The 19,749-nt window shown below is 38.3% G+C and overlaps 1 protein-coding gene and 1 long non-coding RNA gene across 2 annotated transcripts; both read left to right on the forward strand.

Annotated features, from left to right (window-relative positions):
* The first annotated feature begins 4,478 nt into the window (after positions 1-4,478).
* LOC18444441 (NDR1/HIN1-like protein 12) lies at positions 4,479-5,422 on the forward strand. The gene has a single exon (XM_006854614.4). It carries the CDS (start codon positions 4,648-4,650, stop codon positions 5,263-5,265), a length of 618 nt encoding a protein of 205 aa, XP_006854676.1. The 5' UTR covers positions 4,479-4,647; the 3' UTR covers positions 5,266-5,422.
* A 2,608-nt stretch (positions 5,423-8,030) lies between these two features.
* On the forward strand, positions 8,031-8,900 carry LOC110008129 (uncharacterized). The gene is made up of 2 exons (XR_002282670.2): positions 8,031-8,284; positions 8,416-8,900. It is a non-coding gene; the product is annotated as an uncharacterized LOC110008129 (long non-coding RNA).
* Positions 8,901-19,749: the final 10,849 nt, after the last annotated feature.

Below are 19,749 nucleotides of genomic sequence, written 5' to 3' on the forward strand. Positions count from 1 at the left end.
TAAAATTGGCATGGGAAAACAAAAGTCAAGTGCCGACCTTGGTAAGCAATTCATTTATTGTAGTAAACAAATATTTAATGCTACTACTAATGTATTGTTTACTATCATTATTTACTGGTTAAAACTTCATAATTTAGGCATACTGATATGATGCATTGTTTGTAGTTTTACTTTACAGTTATATATTATTGGGGCAATAAAATGATGGTTAGTTATTATCACGTTAACATTAAAAAACCAATAGAAAAAAAAAAATCGATTTGCGGACCCATGGCTTAAGAGAATGTAGCAAGTGTGTTTCACACGCAAGATGGGTATTATTTAATGGAATTTATTAGTGACTATTTATGATTTATAGGTATTTCGTCGAAGTAAATGTAAAATTAGAGTTGGGCCAAGGTTTCATAATAAATAAAAGAGAAATGATCCTATAGGACCTTCTCCTATTTATGTGTGTAGAACCCCAAATAATTACCATTAAATTTAGCACGGATCTATAGAAAAGTCAAGTCCCACACTTATGTGGTAACTTTTTTTTTTTTGACAAGAATTCCATAAATTTATTCAAAGGCAAATAAGTACATGATGTTAAATAAAAGATACATCAGAGACTACCAACTCGAAAAGTGAACCACCCCGCTTGGCCAGAGAATCTGCTAGCCATTTACCTCTCGCAAAACATGAACAAAGGAAATAGACAGACCTTGTGAAAAGTCCAAAATTTCGAGGAGGAAGGATCTAAGCACCCACGGAATCTTCATAATCTTGTTGCACCAGCTAATGGCATTTAAAAAATCCCCTTCCACCTCACAATTTGAGCCTATATTCTTGGACATAAAAAGCCTAAGCCCTTGAAGAAGAGCGAAACATTCCGCATAATTGCCAGTCTGAACACCTAAGGGGTCCGCATAAGTAAAAAGAACATGGCCCTCCCAATCTCTCACAACTCCTCCTTAACTTGCAATACCGGGGTTTCCAAGGGAGCTGCCATCAAAATTCAATTTAAAACCCCCATAAGAAGGCGGACTCCATCTTCCAATTGCTCTACATCTACGAACCCCTAGCTTGGAAAGAGAATTCAAGTTCAACCTTACATCAATCTCAATAATGTCTCCCCACCTTCTGCACAGATAGATACATCCATACCGAATGCAATATCTTCTATAATATTGTTTCCCAAGAAAGCGATTTACCTTCGAACACTCTCCTATTTCTTTCCTTCCAGATTTCCTAAATAATCGTCCCTCTAACAACCTGCCAAATACAGTACTTGTTTGAGGCAATGATGGAACAGATAACGCACATACAATACCAAGAGTCTCCCCGGGTAGAATTAAAGGCACTCCCATTTGGCCAAAAAACCAAGACCAAATGGCAAAGGTAAACGGACAGTTCATGAAAAGATGGGAACTTGTTTCGTCTTCATTATTTCATAACAAACATACATTGGGAAGGATCTTCCCTCTCTTAATAAGGTTATCTGTAGTGAGGACTTTGTCTTGTATTACCAGCCATAGTAAAGCTTGAATCTTTTGGGGGTAAAGGTCATTTCCAGATTTCTACTAAAAGAGGTTTAGTCCATCTCCATCTATCATGTAATAGAAGATCATACATTAACTTCATTGAAAACTGCCTATCAATAGAATGTTCTCAAATTACCTCATCTTTGGGCCCCTCATCTAGTGAAATGTAAGCCATATTTAACAAAGACAGAAGATTGGAGAACTGAGAGAGGGTGCTATCATGGATTCTATTGTAGATAAAGCTAATATCCCAATCCTTTTTGTTTCCCCTAACAACCAAGAGATCATGAACAAGCGCATCTCTATTATCCATTCGATGAAAAACGAGAGGGAAGGCCAATTTTAGAGGAATATCACCCAGCTATTTATGATGCCAAAAGGAGATACACCTGCCATTTCCTAAAGACCATTGAATATCTCTTTGTAGCAAAGGTTTACAGTAAGAAATAGCTTTCCAGCTTGGTGACATCCCTGGCGAATTTCTCCTCTGGCCTACCCACATCTTGAACCAGTCTTCACCACAACTGGTTTTTAAGGTGGAGACTTCTCTACCACCATTTACGTAAGAGTGCCTGATTGACCAACTTAATTTTCCTTTTTTCCAATCCACCCTCTTTTTTCGGGGTACACACTTTATCCCATCGCAAAAGGCGGAACTTTTTAGCTTTACCCATGGATTCCCATAGAAAAGTATGCATAATAACTTCAATTTTCTTAGCCACCAATGCTGGAATTTTCAAAAAAGACATCTGGTAAATGGGAAGGTAAGATAAGCAGACTTTGATCAAAGTAATTCTACCTCCCAGATATAAATATTTAAATTTCCAAAGGTCTAATTTTGTTTGGATGCTTTGGATGACCCTATCCCATACTGCAATAGGTAATAGACCATCAGAAATGGGCAATCGAAGGTAAGTCATAAGAAACTGTTTCACCTTCGCACCAAAAATCTTTGCCATATTGTTATCACACCCATATGATAATTTTTTTAGAGATTCGTGCCAACTTTAATGGTGATCCTTTAGGATCCTACATACATGGGTGGGGGAGGGTCCTATAGGATCATTACTCTAAATAAAAATATACAAAGACACTGTTTGCACTAAAAGAGATCACAATCACAATTATAAATTATGGAAAAGTATACAAAAAGACCTTTTAATTTGGGATAGATACCATTTATTTTTTATTACAAAGAGGTCATAACTATTTCTACTCATTAGATTTCAAATTGGGTGGCTTGGGGGGAGTCATGAAGTTTGAAATTTTTTTTGGAACTTTGTGTCTAATTAATGACTTTCTTACAACCAATCATTTTGAGATCTAAAAGACAAGAATGATTGCGATATCTTTGTACAACCTTTTAGTACAAGGAGATCATAATCATTCTTGTCCATCAAATTTAAAATCAAATGGTTGTAAGTGTACTTATGACTAAACTCAAAGATCTACAGAAAATTTCAACTTTGTGACATACCCAATCCATCTAATTGAACATTTGATGGCTAGAATTAGTTGTATTCTCCTTATACTAAAGACAAATGGTCTCATAGTATACACGATCCCATAAATTATGCAGCTGGAAATTGAAGTTTTGGTACCTAAAACCCTTGAGGTTGATTGTCGCAAACAAAATGGAATTCAAGCCTAAAAATCATAATCTTGTTGTAGCACATCATCACGACCGTCTTTTTCTAGGTGTTCACATATTGAAAATGACTATTTTACATCAACTTTCGATCTTGAAATTTCATAAGAAGTTATCAAAATGGATTTCAGCAATGCAAATCGTATTGACCTCAACTCTGTGACTTTGGAAGTCATGAATAAAAGGCTAGAAAATTGTGGCGAAGTATCGTGTGAAGAGATTTGCGAGTAGATTGTTGGCCTCCTCCTAAAAGCGGAGGTTATTTTGGGGAAGTCAAAATAAAATAGGGACTTTTTCATAATTAATACCCCTAAAGACTCCAACCAACCTAAATTGCAATCACGTGGACGATAATGTCTACCATAAATAGCTACAAAAGCTTGTAAAATGGGGTGGTATATTATCTTACATTTACTCCCGGATGTCAAAGTTAATTGTTTGAGTGTATCACATTCGAAAAGTGATTGGGTGTCTCCTGAAGTTTGAGAAATTTATTTTTGAACTTCGAATTTATTTCATGACAGACTTGTAACTGCTTAATTTGAAATTTGGTGAACATACTAGATAAATACCCTTGTTTAAAGTTTTTTTTAGGGAGAACAATTCTTTCATGCATGCTGAACCGCAATTCGACAATATGCGGTACAGAGGTATAAAGCATCTATCTTAAAGATGGATGCAAATAGGTGGTGCATCTATAAAAAATTGTAACTAACTGTTCAAATATTTTTTTAATATAATTATTATTTATAATTTATAATTTTTATTTTATATTCATGATCTCAATGTTAAAGATTACATATTATCTAAAACTTCCGATCAATTATATTTAAAAAATATATTTATTGTCGAGCCGGTATTTCTACATGTGCGGAGGACTTGGCCGCATGCTAACTGCGTCCTTTCCAAAATACCCTTGTTTCACATTTTCACTAAAAAATCACATCAAACAATTGAGGAGTTACTCAAATATTAAATGCCTATTTCTAATGAAGCGACAATGAAAGTTAAGAAAGACATTGGGATATTTCCACTGGATCAGAGAAATTAGATATTTTCATGCAAATTTTTACTGCCAATTATTTCCAAAAATCGAATGAATTTTATTAAGGCAGAGAGGAGGGCCAAGAATTCCGAATTTGCACCGAAATTTCAAGGTCCATCTGGGACAAATTTCACGTGGATAAAAAGTTCTATTAAGACACAGAAACAAGTGTCCGTTACCGTTTAGCGCTGATGCCCAACGTTGCGTAACGGAAGCGTCGCCCGCCTCTATTTCAACCGCCATTACCCTTCATTTTAACCCCATCTCTCCATTCATCACTCTCTCGCTCTGAGAGCAGGTCATCGTGCTCTCCTCAATTCCACGCGCCCAGACCCGATTCCTCGCCCTCGAAGCCAAAGGCTTTGCCCCTAGGACTTGCAACTCTATCTCTCTCTCTCTCTCTCTCTCTTCTCTCCAATTCCTCGGCGGAAATGTCTGCAAAAGGAGACTGTGGAAAACATGGCTGGAACGGAGAGAAGCTGTATCGCCGCCTATTTGGCTGCCTGATCGGCTTCATCATCCTCATCCTCTTCATAATCCTCATCATCTGGCTCGTGCTTCGCCCCACCAAGCCTCGCTTCTCTCTCCAAGACGCCACAGTCAACTACTTCAACGTCACCACTCCTAATCTCCTCTCCTCTAATTTCCAAATAACCATTGTATCCCAAAACCCTAACGATCGGATCGGTATTTATTACGACAGACTCGAGGTTTACGCTTCTTATCGAAGCCAGCAAATCACATTCAGGACTGCGATTCCCCCTAATTATCAAGGCCATAACGATTATAGCGTCTGGTCTCCGTTTCTAACCGGCGATCGGGTTCCTATTGCGCCATTTCTAGCCGCTGATTTGAGCCAGGAGCAGAATTACGGAGTGGCTCAGGTTTCCGTTAAGATGGACGGAACTGTGAGGTGGAAGGTCGGGGCATGGACTTCCGGGAATTACCATATTTATGTGAGCTGTAATGCAATTGTGGCGTTTTCTCAAGGCGCCGTTAATGGTAAGGTGAGCATGCAGCCGGGAGCCAGGTGCTACACCGATGTGTGATTCGGTTCGGTTGGTTTCCTTCTCTCTCTAAAGCTTCGGTTCGATTCTCTCTCTTCTCTCACTCTGTCTCGTTTTGCATCTGCTATGGTGTTTTAGATGAGTGTTTAGTCTCTCTGTTTCGAGTTATGGAGACATCTGATGGATCTGTTTCCCTCTCTATCCTCCATGTTACATTGACATGTGGTGCTCTACAGGCATCTGATCTCTCTCTCTCCTCTACGACCCTCAATTCCTCTCTCTTAGCCCTCTGTAAGTTTTGTGTGCTTCGATCTCTCTCTTACTATTAAATACCTGTAAGTTTTATCTTTTTTGTCGTCAATTTCAGTAGATCTCTCTTGTAGAAATGAGAAATAATCATGGAAGGAAAAACATGGAGAAAATGGGTTGTATATGAAGATGGTTTGGACTCTTGGAGTCGCTCTTGTATTTAAAAAAAAAGGAATAATTTGAAGATGGTTTGGACTCTTGGAGTCGCTCTTGTATTAAATTCTCAATTGTAATAATTGAATGAATTATAATTTCGGTTTTTCCTGCAGTTTTTGCTCTTCATGTTATTTATTTATTCACTGCAGTTATCGTGATTATTGAAATCACTGCCCTTTTCTATTTGTTAGTCTCCTGATTCCGGTTTCTATCTTTTTGTTTCGTTTGATTTCGACAAAATAATAATTAAAATATGAAAAGAACGGGGTACCGGTTACAGCAATTGCTCGCTCTAAGTCCTTTTATTGTCAATAAAAAGATTAATTAATATCTTATTTTGGGTGAATAATTAATTAATAACTGATATTTGGGATTTCTGTGTTCCTTTACTCGCACGTGGGTCGGTGTTTCCTAGCCTTTGACGCTAGTTCCTCTTAATTTCACGAAGAATTTTCTGGGGACAGATCAGGACAGTCAGATTGAGTAGAGCTACCCATAGTTTACGGCATAAAGCTTTCTGCAAGTTGTACTTCAATTTCTATGGTCCTGCGTTTTTGCTTGCTTGAATAGTGCCAAAGAAAATGACAGAATGTATGTATTTGAGATCATTCGCATTAGTAAAAATATAATAAAAAATAAAATACTACTGAACAAATATGATTGTGTGATGAAATCACCGTTTATTTTCCCCTATAGGCGTTGAGAAGAGTTTTTTTTTTTAATTGAAAATACTACAAAACGTCTATAGGCAAAAATAAACAGTGATCTTGCCTACTTTCTTTACTATCCAAATTTCATCGTACGGTCACGGTTATTCAGTAGTGTTTTAATTTTTATTTTTTATTTATTAATCAGAATAATCTGAAATTTGGAACATGTGTACCTCAAAATGTAGAATTAAATATAGAATTAAATATGTACCTCAAAATGTCATTGTAAAAAGTTGTTTTAATATTGAAAAACCCTCAAATTGATTATATGGACATGGAGATGTATAGATATGAAAAATAAATAAAAAATATTGAGTCTCATAAATAGTGCTTTTTATAACACATTATTTAGACAGTTCATTTTCAATATTGTCATATGTTTATAGATTTATTTGATTTAAATTATTTTTAAAGTTTTAAATTTTATAATTAGATATGAAAATAGATTTTCAGTTGATCTTAAGAAATTTTTACACTATAGTTACATAAAATTTGGAGGTGCACTTTAATTGGATTGGATCATTTAAAATTGCAACCTTATAGAAAACCATACCCATTATAAAAAAAAAAAAAACAAAATCAAACTTTTATGTGGGTTAAGTAGTTTGCAGTCCGCACTTTTGAACACACAAGTTTCCATGGTTTACGTAGTTGGCACATTTGAAAAATAAAAATTATATAATCTATCTGCACGCGCGGGTGGGTCTTTGTCTCTCTCTCTAACACTAAACGTCTAATCTTCACTAAGTAGTGGGCTCATGTCACATGTAATGTAGTATTAAGAGTGCATATCCCACTTTATTGGGTTACAGCAGCTGCTAGGGTTTAGAGAGGATATAAATTCATAGTGCGCTATTCTAATCTATTTTATGTTTCTCACTCGCACTAAATGTTGTATCTTCACTGGGTATTGGGTCTCATCGTCTCTCTTGTATGTGATTCACCACTAAGATGGTGGATCTCCCATTCTCTCTTGTTTGTTTGTATTTATGAAACATCATTATCTTAGTTTTGTCCTAAATTACTTCGATTGTCTATACTCTATAGTCTATACGAAGATCAAAAGTCATTACAATTTTGTTTTTTATTACTTCTATTGATGTTCTTTTGTCAGAGTCTTTCATTTAAAATCAAATCACACCTCCCATGTAGTGCTATTTAAGGTCTACATGATGAGCCCTCAAGTTTCGTTTGCCTATTCAACTATTTATTGACTCTGTGAAACTTGAAACTTGTGGAAATTGCACACAAAGTTTTCTGTTTGTTCTCTTTTCACCGTCTCTTTAGAATCTCTCACTCGCTCAAACTAATAAATAAAGTACAGTTTGTATAGAGCCGAGGTTTTAAACAATCAAATTTAAATCCATATATAAATAATATTGAAAAATGTGGTTTTGGAATCTTTTATAAACTTTAAAATATATTTTTATATTTAATTATAAAAATTTAAAGCTTCAAAAAAATTATTGGTTAAACATATATATAAAAATTTAAATAATTTAAAAATTAACGGTCCAAAAAATAAATTACAAGATACGTTATTTTCAAAACTTGAAATCAAATCCATACATATTGACATGAACCTCTTCTACCGAAATTTTGGAGTTAGATTCCCATCGAAAGGGTCCATAGAAATATTTGACATAAATTTCAATAACTTTCAGGAAGTGAGTTAGTTTTCGAGGAAGCTGCATCTGAGAAGACGCAGTGGGTTTTATAGAAAAGGCTTTAAAGATCCTTTTTCCTAGTATCCGGTCACCCTATTATGGTCGGCCACGTATACAGCAGCGCAGCGAAAGTGACGGCCACTTGTCTGAAAACCGGACCGGGATACCGCCTCCCACTTTGTGGTTTCGCTCGTCTTATCTGGGGATCTGGAATGTTTGGTGGGCATTTTCGTCTTTGTCTTGTTCATCCTTTATGCTTATCCCTTCCCTTCTATAAGTTTTCGCAAGTGTGAGTTTTTCCGTCCTTTTTCCATCTCTGATGCTCACGAGCCAATGTATGGACGGTGCAGATTGATAGAGACTGCTGAATTAGTATCTGGTTCGTCGTTATGGCCGATGTGTGGCTCACGATGTAGCTTGGACAGTGGTCGGTAAGATTCTGGAGAGGCCCTTGGATCTAAGATCTGGACCGTCAATTGGGATGTTGCGACACGTGTCCTGTTGAAAATAATGGACTTTGACGATCTGAGTGGTGGGTGGGCCCAGGTATGGAAGGCGGCGTCGTTTTCGGTAGTTGAGAGTTTGTTTTCTTGATTTGGTGTAGAGGTTGGGTGGACGGTGAGAGAGACGTGTGCCACGCCAATAATACAAGAACGTTTTGAGTTTCGGCAAGTTTTCGGTGTATATGGTTTCGAAAGTTTTAAAGTTTCGGATGAATCATACTTTTTTATTGAATTTCGGTGAGGTTTTCACCGTCGGTTAGAGATTGAGGGACAATTGCTATTCCCAATTCATACCGACCTTTGAATTTCAGCGAATTTAGATTGGATTTTTTGTGATTTTTTTCTTGCTCTCGAAAGTTGTACCAACCACCCAATTTGGGCAACTTTCTGCCGATTTCATTCTCCTCATTAAATTAGGCAAAGTTTTTGTGAAGCTCACAAAAGCAATGAAAACGTCACATTTATATAGGTAAAGTATACACGAAGACTATTTATTTTTAGTATAAAAAAATTACAATCATTCTCATCCGTTAGATTTCAAATTAGATAGTGGTGAGTGTGCCAGTGACAAAACTCACAATCCAAAAACACTTTCTAAAACTTTATGCCGCACCCCAAGTCACTTGATCTCTTTGTAACAAAGGTCTCATATTATACAATCCTTTTATGCAAGTCTTCTACTTAGCAAAATTTTGTTTGTTCAATCATGATGAGGCCGTTCCGACCATTTAACAGGAGGAGATGAGGACGAACCATTTAACCGGTGGAGATGAGGACGATTCCTTGGGTTAAAACCGGTGTAGCCAATAAGACCAATTTTTTCTTTTAAAAGACGTGCATAAAACCCACGAAATTAATTGAAGAAAATGAAAGAGAAGGAAGACGGAGTAATAAATCTTAATTGAAAAGGAAAAAAAAAAGGAGTGTTTACCCGACATGTGCATGAAGGGGTTACAGGAAGAAAACCAGTAGTGAGGGCGCACGAGCCAAGTTATACTAGAGAGTTTGTAATGGGATTGTATACAATGGAGCTCACAATTACTTACAACCATCTGATGTGAAATTTGATAGCTTGGATGTGTCACAAAGTTCGAAACTTTTTTTTTGAAATTTGAGCTTCATCAATAGAATAAATGCAGCCATCTAATTTCATATCCAATGATCAAGATTAATTGTGACTTTCTTGTACCAAAGATAAATTGTCTCATTGTATACTTTTCTATTCAAAATTACTAGTTTTAGTGATTTTTTGGAAAAATTACTAGTTCTAGTGAGTGTAAATATTTTCTAGCTTAAAACTTAAGTATTACCGTTTAAATATTATAGCTTGGTGGGGCAAAAAGGTGAACAAAAAAAAAACGAAAAAATGAAAAATTGAAAGCTTGAAAGCTTGAAAGATCTAGCCGATCTGTACTTAAAACTTAGTGGTGGAAATGGGCATGGTGACCGGCCAGCCCAGCCCGCTTGGATCACAAAATAGAGGCACGGTACGGTCACGTCGGGCCAGGGACAAGATCACAACAAGGCCTATTGGAGCCGCTTCTATGATGTTTTTGCTGTGCCCTATTAAGCTGGTTAATGGGGCCCTCACCACTTAATTTTAAAGCTGGTTTACGGGGCGGGCCCTCACTTCTTAATTTTGACCGATTGAAGAATTAGACGGTTATGGTGCGCTCGGGGTATTTATTACATGCGCTTTGCCCTAACTTGAGTTCTTCAGTACTTCATTGGCTGAGGATTCGAAGTCAGGAGCTGAGTTTACCATGCATCATCCATTATCCTTAAAACATACTCACCAAAAGTAACTAGTCCCAACTTTCTCAAAAAAAGAGAGTAACTAGTCCCAAAGCACAATGTATAGTTCATCCTTAAAACTTACCAAAAGAAAATACACCCAAAGCACACAGCAGGGTAAGCCTTTTCCTATGACTTAAAACTCGGAAAAAAAAAAGAAAAAAAAAGGGCTTAAGAGGATTTTTTCAATTTAACATTACAATATCCACTCTAAAATCATCAAATGAGTATTCACTTTAATGAGGGAATTCGACACTAGTCTCTCTGAATATTATATGGAAAAGAATACAAATACACTACTCACTTCGAAAACAAGGAGGTCACAATCACTTTTGTCCATCAGATTTTAAATTAGGTGGTTATAAGTTTATCATTAACGAGACTCAAAGTTAAAAAACAAATTTCTCTAACTTTGTGACGTATCCCAAGCCATCAAATTTGACATTTAATAACTAGGAGTGATTGTGACCTCCCTGTGAAAATAATAAATGGTCTCATAGCATCAATACCATATTATGTTTAGATCTGACAGCCCATTGGTCGGGCTTCGATCTCGTCGCTCAGCCGGGGATAGGTACCAACGATGAGATCGCTCTCTCAAAAAACCGTACACCTGTGGGCATGTGGCGTCAGTGCATGTGTGTGGATAGGTACCAACGATGAGAGAGATTTTGGTGGTGAGGGAGTTAGGCGCCTAACTCGTGCGGTTGTGTTCGTGGACAGACCTGGGCTCGGCTAGGACTCCTAGATCAATTCAAAAGCTCCCTAGATGTCTTGGCACGGTCTGAGACTCATTACCTTTCTGCAATCACACCACACTTGATTCACGCTCCTTTGTTATGAAATTCGGGGTAATAACCCTTGGTTCGTACCATTTGATGATGGTTTGGGTAATGGGCTTAGGTAGGCTAAGCTTACGTCTTAGATGGGATAGAGAGGGGTAGATCAAAAGATAAGGAGAAATAAGAAGAGAGAGAGAGAAGGAAGATGATCATTCTTCAATTCTGCAGCCTTCCGACGTCACCTCCCCCAAGAGGCTTTACCAGTTAACCTAAAAAAATACTAAGCCTAGGCCTAATACCCCGAAGGCAGGCGAAAAGACACATACTTCTTAGGCACTAGAAAGCCCCAAGGTCATCCTAGTGCACAACTTTCCTTAAAGAGTGTATGAGAAGAAAAGGGAATTAGGAAAGAAGAAGGAAGACGATAGAAGACAGGCACTCTATGATCCTGTGGCCTTCTGGCATCATCTCCCCTAGTACTCTTTACTGGTTGACCCAAAAAAGGTATTAAGCCTAATCCTAATACCTTAGAGGTAGGTGAGAAGGCACAAAACTTCTTGGGCACTATAAAGCCCCAAGGTCAGCCTAATGCACAATCTTCCTCAATAGAGAGGATATTTAAAATAAGTGAAGAGGAGAGTGAGTAGACGAAAAGAAAAGAGAAGTGAAAAGAGTAAGAGAGGAAAAGAAGAAGGGTAGAGAGAAAGAGATTAGATAAGAGTGAGGGAGACAGAAGAAAGAATAAGAGAGGGGGAAAGAGAAAGGAGGATGAGAAAGGTGGGGGGGGGGGGGGGGAGGGGGGGGGGGGTCTCCCTCTTGAAGTGGGAGGAAGAGAGAGAGAAGGCCAAACAGCTTAGTCACCTGGGTACGAGGGAGAGGGGGAGAGATAGAGAGAAGAAGAGAGAGGGAGAGAGGACCAGGCAGCTTAGCCGCCTAGTTGAGAGAGACAGATAAAGAGGGGACCCAGAAAGAGAGAAGAGAGAGAAAGAGAAAGAAGATAGAGGAGAAGGGAAAGAGAGGCGAGAGATGGATCGGGTACCTAAAGGTGAGGTGATAGTTCGACCCAACAGCTTAGCGTGCTCCCAACGGTCCCTTTGAGTGCTCTTTGAGAAGCTAGAAGGGTTAGGGTGTAGGCTCGAGTGTTGGTGAGCTTAGATGGCTATGCTGTATGGAGTATGATTAGTGTAGGTTTTTATCAAAAAGAGTATGATGAGTGTAGGTTAGGATAGTCTAAAGAGGACTATGGTGTATGATGTGGGTATAGGGTGTATTGTATGGGTTGTGGCGGTCTCGGGAGTATAGGGAAGTATGGTCTATAGTGGCCTAAAGAGTATGGTGAAGTATGGGTTATGGTGGTCTAAGGAGTAAGGGTGTAAGGAGTAAGAGGTTTGGAAGGAGTAAGAAATTTGGAAGTGTAGGGTATGAAAGTGGGGGCTTCCAAGGGTAACTCTCAAAGTAGGAAAATATTTTCTCTCCTTTCTGTTGAAGCAAGAAAGAAGCACAAACGTATGCTAAAAGGGGCAAAGCTTAGAAATTTTTCTCTTCTTTTTAACTTAGGTTACAAATGATGTTAAGGAACTTATATATGATCTCCACAAAACAAGGGTGGATGGCCAAAAGACAATAAAATTGCTTAAAAATAACATTTAAGTAAATAAATTAATTAATCCCATTTTTGGTCATAATGACCATTTTTGGTCATAATGACCATTTTTTGTCATAATGACCATTTTTTCCCTAGCCATGCTTCAGAGACTTTTTCGATGCTTTGTGGTGACATTTTGAGTGATTCGACATCGTAGAATGATGGTCATCTCAAGATGATCAATTTGATACCCATTTTGAAGCTTGAATCAAACTTTTGGTCATGAACCCAAAAAATACAGCCAAGTCCATAAACTTGCAAACTTTGATCATTAATATAGCTTGATTTGTCATGTTCTTGATTATTTTTTTATCACAAATCGAAGGGAAAGTTGTCGTGATTGTTTTGCAATGAAACCCTGATTTGAGTGTCGATTGATCAACTTCCTAATTTTGATAGTCGTTAAAAAATACAATTTCAGGGCCGAAAAATCATGCCTAGTTTCGAGCTTAAGTATGGTATCATCTGGCCCATAATCTTGGACAAGCGTTATCTTAAATAGAAACCCTTTGAGTCTCGGTCGCAAAGGACCTGCTCTTGATGCCATCCAATGTCGAGGCTTCAAGAAATGGCCACAGCGTGAATGGATCTCACTTTAAAAATTTCGTAATTTGTGTATTTTTGTTGAAATTCTCTCTAATATTTCTTCCATTTTGGGCATTGTCTTGGGCCATGCCATATATCAAAACGTGCATTTTGATGAGATAAACGGCATACTAAAATTTGAGTTTGATTGACCTTAAAATGAAAAAGCTATGACTTCCTAAAGACTTCTCGTTTTAAAATAACACAGTTGTCATAAATAGAAATTGGCTCATCATCGGACAAGAATAGTGTAAAACCTACCTATTTTAGGTAAGTTGGGCCTAAAAATATTCAAATGAGCTAAAATTTGGTATTCTAGAGTTTTTTGGCCTTCTAAATCCATTGGTGGTGGTCGGGTGATCACCAGAAATCTTGGCAAGATAGCTCTAGTAATGAGGCATTTTTCAGCATGTGAGGAAGCAACATTGTAAATGAAATTTTATTCTTATCTGGTTTATCTTTGTCGGATCGAAATGAAACTTAGCGGGCATCATTGGAACATCAAATTCTACCCTCACATGTTTTTTGGGTCTAGATGACTGGTTGGGCCTAGATTTTCGTCTTTTGGGGACACAGAGGGACCTGACTTGATAACCCTCTCTCAAACAACTGCGGGGCCCACGTATCCAAGATCAATCATGAACATTTCAAAAGTCTTGTACCATTGTCTTGATGCTTTCTTGAGTCCATATATATGGATTTCTTTGACTTGCACACTAGCATGTCTTTTCCTTTGTCAATAAATCCTTCCGATTATTGCATATATACTTCCTCTTCAGGTTCACCCTATAAAAAGTTCGTTTTTACATCCATTTGTTCAAATTCTAAATCATGCAATGCAACAAGCGCAAGCACCAACCTAATGGAGTCTAACTTGACAACTGGTATGAAAATTTCAAGAAAGTCGACACCTTCTTTCTGTGCAAATCCCTTTGTAACTAACCTTGCCTTATACCTTTCTAGATTTTCATCAATCCCTTTTTTGATTTTGAACATCCACTTGTAACCAACTGCTTTTCCACCATTTGACAACTCTACCAGATCCCAAGTATTGTTCTTTCAAAGAGTCAATATTTCATCTTCCATTGCCTTCTTCTAAGATATGGAATCATCCCCTTCCATAGCTTCTTGGTAAATGCTTAGTTTTTCATTCATAACAACCAAAGCATATAGTATTTCAGGATCCACATCGTCCCTAAACCGTTCGAGTTGATGAATTACCATTGTAGATCTTCTTGTCATGGATGATGCAACTTCTTCATAGAAATCACCTGGTTCACCAACTTGCCCTTGTTCATTAATGGCTTCTTCATTGATACTTATGGGTGCTTCTTTCGGTATGTGGCCCTCCTAGATGATGGGACATAAGGTTAAAACTCAATTTCTTCAGTGTCATTATGATATTCTTTATTTCTTTAATCTCATTTCCTACACCTCTTGCCAACACGGATGACTCATCAAAATGCACATCTCTGCTTGAAATTATCTTTCGAATAATTGGATCCTATAACTGGTGTCTTTCACACTTTTGTTATACCCATCGAAAATGTATTTCTTTGATTTTGGTTCAAGCTTATTTCTTTGGAAACTAGGAATTAAAACATGAGCATCACAATAAAAAATATTTAAATTGAAATAATCACAAGGAGTTTTGGACCATATCGCTTGGGGTGTTTTCTCCCCCAAAGCTGTTGAAGGTGATTGATTGATGAGATAACAAGCGGTCATCATGGCTTCGGCCCATAGCTTTTGCTCCAATCCGACATTGCTCAACATACTTCTTGCTCGCTCCATCAAAGTGTGATTTATTCTTTCCGTAATATCATTTTGTTGGGAATTGTAAACTGTGGTGAAATGCCTCTTGATTCCTTCATCTTTACAAAAGTTTGTAAACTCATCGGGTTTGTACTCCTTTCCATTGTTGGTACGAGTACTTTGATGTGGCACCCCATGCTCTTCTCAACTTCAGCCTTAAAATTCTTAAAAGCAAAAAATGCATCACTCTTTGATTTAAGAGTGAACACTCATACCTTCTTTGAGAAGTCATCTATAAAAGTAATAAAATACAATGCACCACTATATGACACTATGGGTGAGGGCTCCCTTAAATCCAAGTGAACATAATCAAGTATTCCCTTGTTTGTAAGGCTTCTGGCTTTGAAATTTCGTCTATGTTGTCTCACATAGAGAATGTTCACATATTTCAGATTCCCCAAATTTCATAGTGGGAATTAACTTCCTCTTCATCAAAATCTCCATACCTTTTTCACTCAAGTGGTCGAACCTCCTATGCCATAAGCGTAGTGGAAGATCATTAGTCTCCACTACCGAATTTGTTGCATCATCAGCAATGGAGCTTCCCAATAACTTATATAAGGTCCCAATTCTAACACCTTTGATCACAACAAGAGCACCCTTAAATACTTTGAGAACTCCTCCTTGTCCAGTGAATTTATAGCCATGAGAATCCAATAAAGAAAGAGAAATTAAACTTTTCTTCAAGTTCGGCACATGTCGAACATGCTCAAGTATGCGGATACTACCATCATACATCCTTAATTTCAACCTGCCAATTCCAACCATTCTATTACTTGAATTGTTTCCCATCAACACGGAACCACTTTCATATGTACTAAACCATGACTTGTGTGGGTACATATGATGTGTAGTACCACTATCCAAAATCCAATTTTGATGAAGTTCGGGATTGCAACCTACGACATAAACCTCTTCTTCAATAAAACTGGATGTAGATTCCTCCACTTGATTTACCTCATTTTTAGACTTATTGGTTTCCCTTGCTTTTTCGAATTTTTGTCCTTTCCTTTTTGTACAATTTTGCTTCATATATCTGGCTTCACTATATCCTCAACAAACAAACTTGTTTTCTCGCCCTTTAGACTTAGATCAACTTTTCTTTCGACTTAGATCTTGAAGAATTTTGAGAGGAATTACCTCTCTCACTTGAACAACCACTTGAAAAGTGCAATTTCGATTCCGGTTCTCCAATAGATGCATTTTTTTCATAGTTCATGGGAAAGCAAATTACTAGTCATCGTACTTAATTCAAGTGAATCTTCTTTAGTGCAACTTAATGTTGTCACTAAATTATAATAAGATTCTGGTAAAGTACATAAACATTACCGCATTGTCCTCATCTTTCATTTTTCACCAACATTATCAAGTTCACAAATAATGTTATTAAAAGTATTCAAATTATCAGAGACTTTTGTCCCCACTTTCATCCTTAAGCTAAATAATTTTTTCTTCAATAGAATACTGTTTGTAAAACATTTCTTTTGATAAACACTTTCTAATTTCTCCCACAAGGCCTTTACCATCTTCTCTCCCACTATATTGAATAAAACCTTATTTGCTAGACACAATCAAATTATAGCCACACCCTCAGGTTATATTAGTTGTAGGGTATTTTTCGACACTTGTATCCCTGACATAAATAAGGAGGAAGCTAGTTGCGACCTAAAACTAGAGGTACCAAAATACCTATGGATTACGGAAGCAATGATAGAATAAACCTTTATCTTGGGAGAATTTTAAAAGGTCTAGGATTGGTCTCAAAAAGCATGTGGGAGTGGCATTTGACTCCTTAAGAATAACCACCAAGATTCATCACGATCTGATGAAGTTAAAGTAGATCAAATAGAAAATTAGTTTTCAAATTCGGCTCTAAGCATGCTGAAATAGCACCTCATAACTATAGCCCTATTATCAGGGTCTCAGATGAGTATCAAACTGTTTCCTTTGGATTTAGAAGGTCCGAAAACCCCTAGATATTAAATTTCAGCTCATTCAGACATTTATGGACCATTCTAGGGCCAACTTACCTAAAAAGGGTGGATTTTACACTATTCTGGTACACCCTCGGTGAACCAATTTCCATTTCTTGAAACTGTGACTTACGAACTCAGGATCATCTTCCAAGATCCCAAATTTTAGAAGGCTCTACGTCTCGTCAATACGCACGTTTTGATAAATAGTATGGTCCGTGACACAACTCGAGACGAAGGAAATCGTAGATAGAAGTTGGATAAAAAAAACTCATGAGTTTCAGATTTTTGCATAATGGAGACCCTTTTGATCAAGTCGCTATATCATGAAGCCCCAACCTCGGATTATCTTGAAAACAAGTCCGTTGCAACCATGACGTCGAGGGCTTCGATTTGCGGTAAGCATCACATGTGATGAAAGACCAAAGATGTCGTATTTTGAGGTTGTAACAAGGGACATTTATCGGTGGCTGGAATCCATACTTCTACAACTGCCCCAATTCAGAAAGTAATTATCGGCAACCAAATCGAGTCATTTTTATCACAAAATGATCATGGTGGCTTCCCTGTCGTTCTATGTTGTTCTATGAAGAAACGGACACGATCAAGCATTCAAGATTGCAAGTTTCTCATCTTTCGCTGTTTTTCAAGAAATGTGTGAAACCTCGATTCAAGGATCAAATCATATATCAAAATGATCGTCTCGCCAAGACCATCACTTTTATGATGTTATTTTTGCCGGTCCCAAAACTGGATTCAATTTTAATTCATAAAAATTGTAATTTTTGACAATTTGGCTTTCTTTTAGTCATCTACCATTGTTTCAAGGGGAAGTTATATAAGCACCATATGCTCATTGAAGTTGGGTAAGGTTGGATGTAAGTTCAAAAGTTAATGAAATACATTGAGCTTCCCTTTAGTTTGTGATTTTTGACTCCATCTTCTTTACCCTAAAGAGAGGAGAGAGAAAACTTTAACTAATTGAGGACTACCCGTAGTATCTCCCACTTCCCACGTACAACTTTCCACTCCCAACATAGAACCTTTTACTTCCCTCTCCCTTAATCCCTACTCCCATACACCCTAGTTACATCTCCCATAGTTCCTATCCCATACACATTGTTCTTAGTTCATAAGCCTTAATTCCTACTCCCATACACCCTAGTCACATCTCTCGTTGTTCCTACCTCATAGACCTTAGACCTATTTTCCATAGTCCTTAGTTCATAAGCCTTATCCCTACACCATCACTTCAACCTCAAAGCACTTACCCCACTCTTAAGGATACATCGAGAAGGTTAGGACCAACTTAGCCCTCGGTTCAGATCCAAGGGTCACACTTGGTAACCACCTTTACTTTCTTTCTCTCTCCTCTCTCTCTTCTGCATAGACTCAAGGTGGGTCCCAGCACCCATCCCCTTCTTTTTCTCTCGCTCTCCCCTCACTTACTCCCTCTCTCTCATCTAAAGTCACAGGCTCGCTCCTCCTGTCATTCCCATCTCTCCCTCTTTCACCAAGTCACAGGCTCGCGCATGGGCTCAGCTTTCCTCCTCTCCCTTCCTCTCTCCTTGCTCTCTCTCTCTCTCTCTCTCTCTCCCTCTCTCTCTTTCACCAAGCTACCCGGTGCAGGCCCAACTTCCCTCTTCTCCCTTCATCTCGTCTCACCCTCTCTCTCTCTTTCTTCCTCGGTCTTACTCTCTCTTCTTATCCCTCTCTCTCTTTCTTTCTCTGTCTTACTCTCTCTCGATTTTTCGGTCTCTCACTCTCTATCTCTTTCTCTCTCCCCCTCGATCTCTCTCTCTTTTTCAGTCTTTCTCTCTCCGCTTGCACTCTCAATCTCTCTCTCTCTCTCTCTCTCTTCACTTACTCTTCCCCTTTTTGTCCAAAGCCACGGACCTGCGCCTAGGCACGGTCCCAGCTTCTTCTCCTCCCTTTCTCTCGATCTTACTCTCTCTCTCCCTCGATCTCTACTCTCAATCTCTCTCTCCCTCGATCTCTCTCTCCTTCGATCTCTCTTTGTCTCTCCCGTCTCAGTCTCAATCTCTCTTCACTTACTCTCACCCTTTCGTCTAAAGCCATGGACCCCCACCTAGGCACGGGCACAACTTCCTCTTCTCTCTTTCTCTCGATCTTACTCTCTCTCTCAACCTTACTCTCTCTCTCACTCTCAATCTCTCCCTCCCTCTCTCTCTCTCTCTTCAATTACTCTCCACCTTTCATCCAAAGCTACAAACCCTCTCCTAAGCATGGGCCCAGCTTCCTCTTCTCCCTTTCTCTTGATCTTACTCTCTTGCTGTCTTTCTCGATCTTTTTCTCTCCCCTCTCACTCTCAATCTCTCTCTTCCTTCCTTCCCCTTTCTCTCTCTCTTACACTCTTTATCTCTCGATCTTTGTCTCTCTCCCTCACTCTCGATCTCTCTCTTTCTTAGTCTTCCTCTCTCTCTCCCTCTCGATTTCTCTCACTCTCATTCTCTCTCTCTTTCACCAAGTCGAAGACCCGCACCTAGGCGTGGGCCTAGCTTTTCTGCTCTCCTTTCCTTTCCTCTCTCTCTTAATCTCTCTTCATCGATCTTTCTCTCTTTGCCTC

Source organism: Amborella trichopoda, chromosome 11 (assembly GCF_054954075.1).
Source record: "Amborella trichopoda isolate Santa Cruz 75 chromosome 11, AtrichopodaSantaCruz75HAP2 v2.0, whole genome shotgun sequence".
Classification (NCBI taxonomy): domain Eukaryota; kingdom Viridiplantae; phylum Streptophyta; class Magnoliopsida; order Amborellales; family Amborellaceae; genus Amborella; species Amborella trichopoda.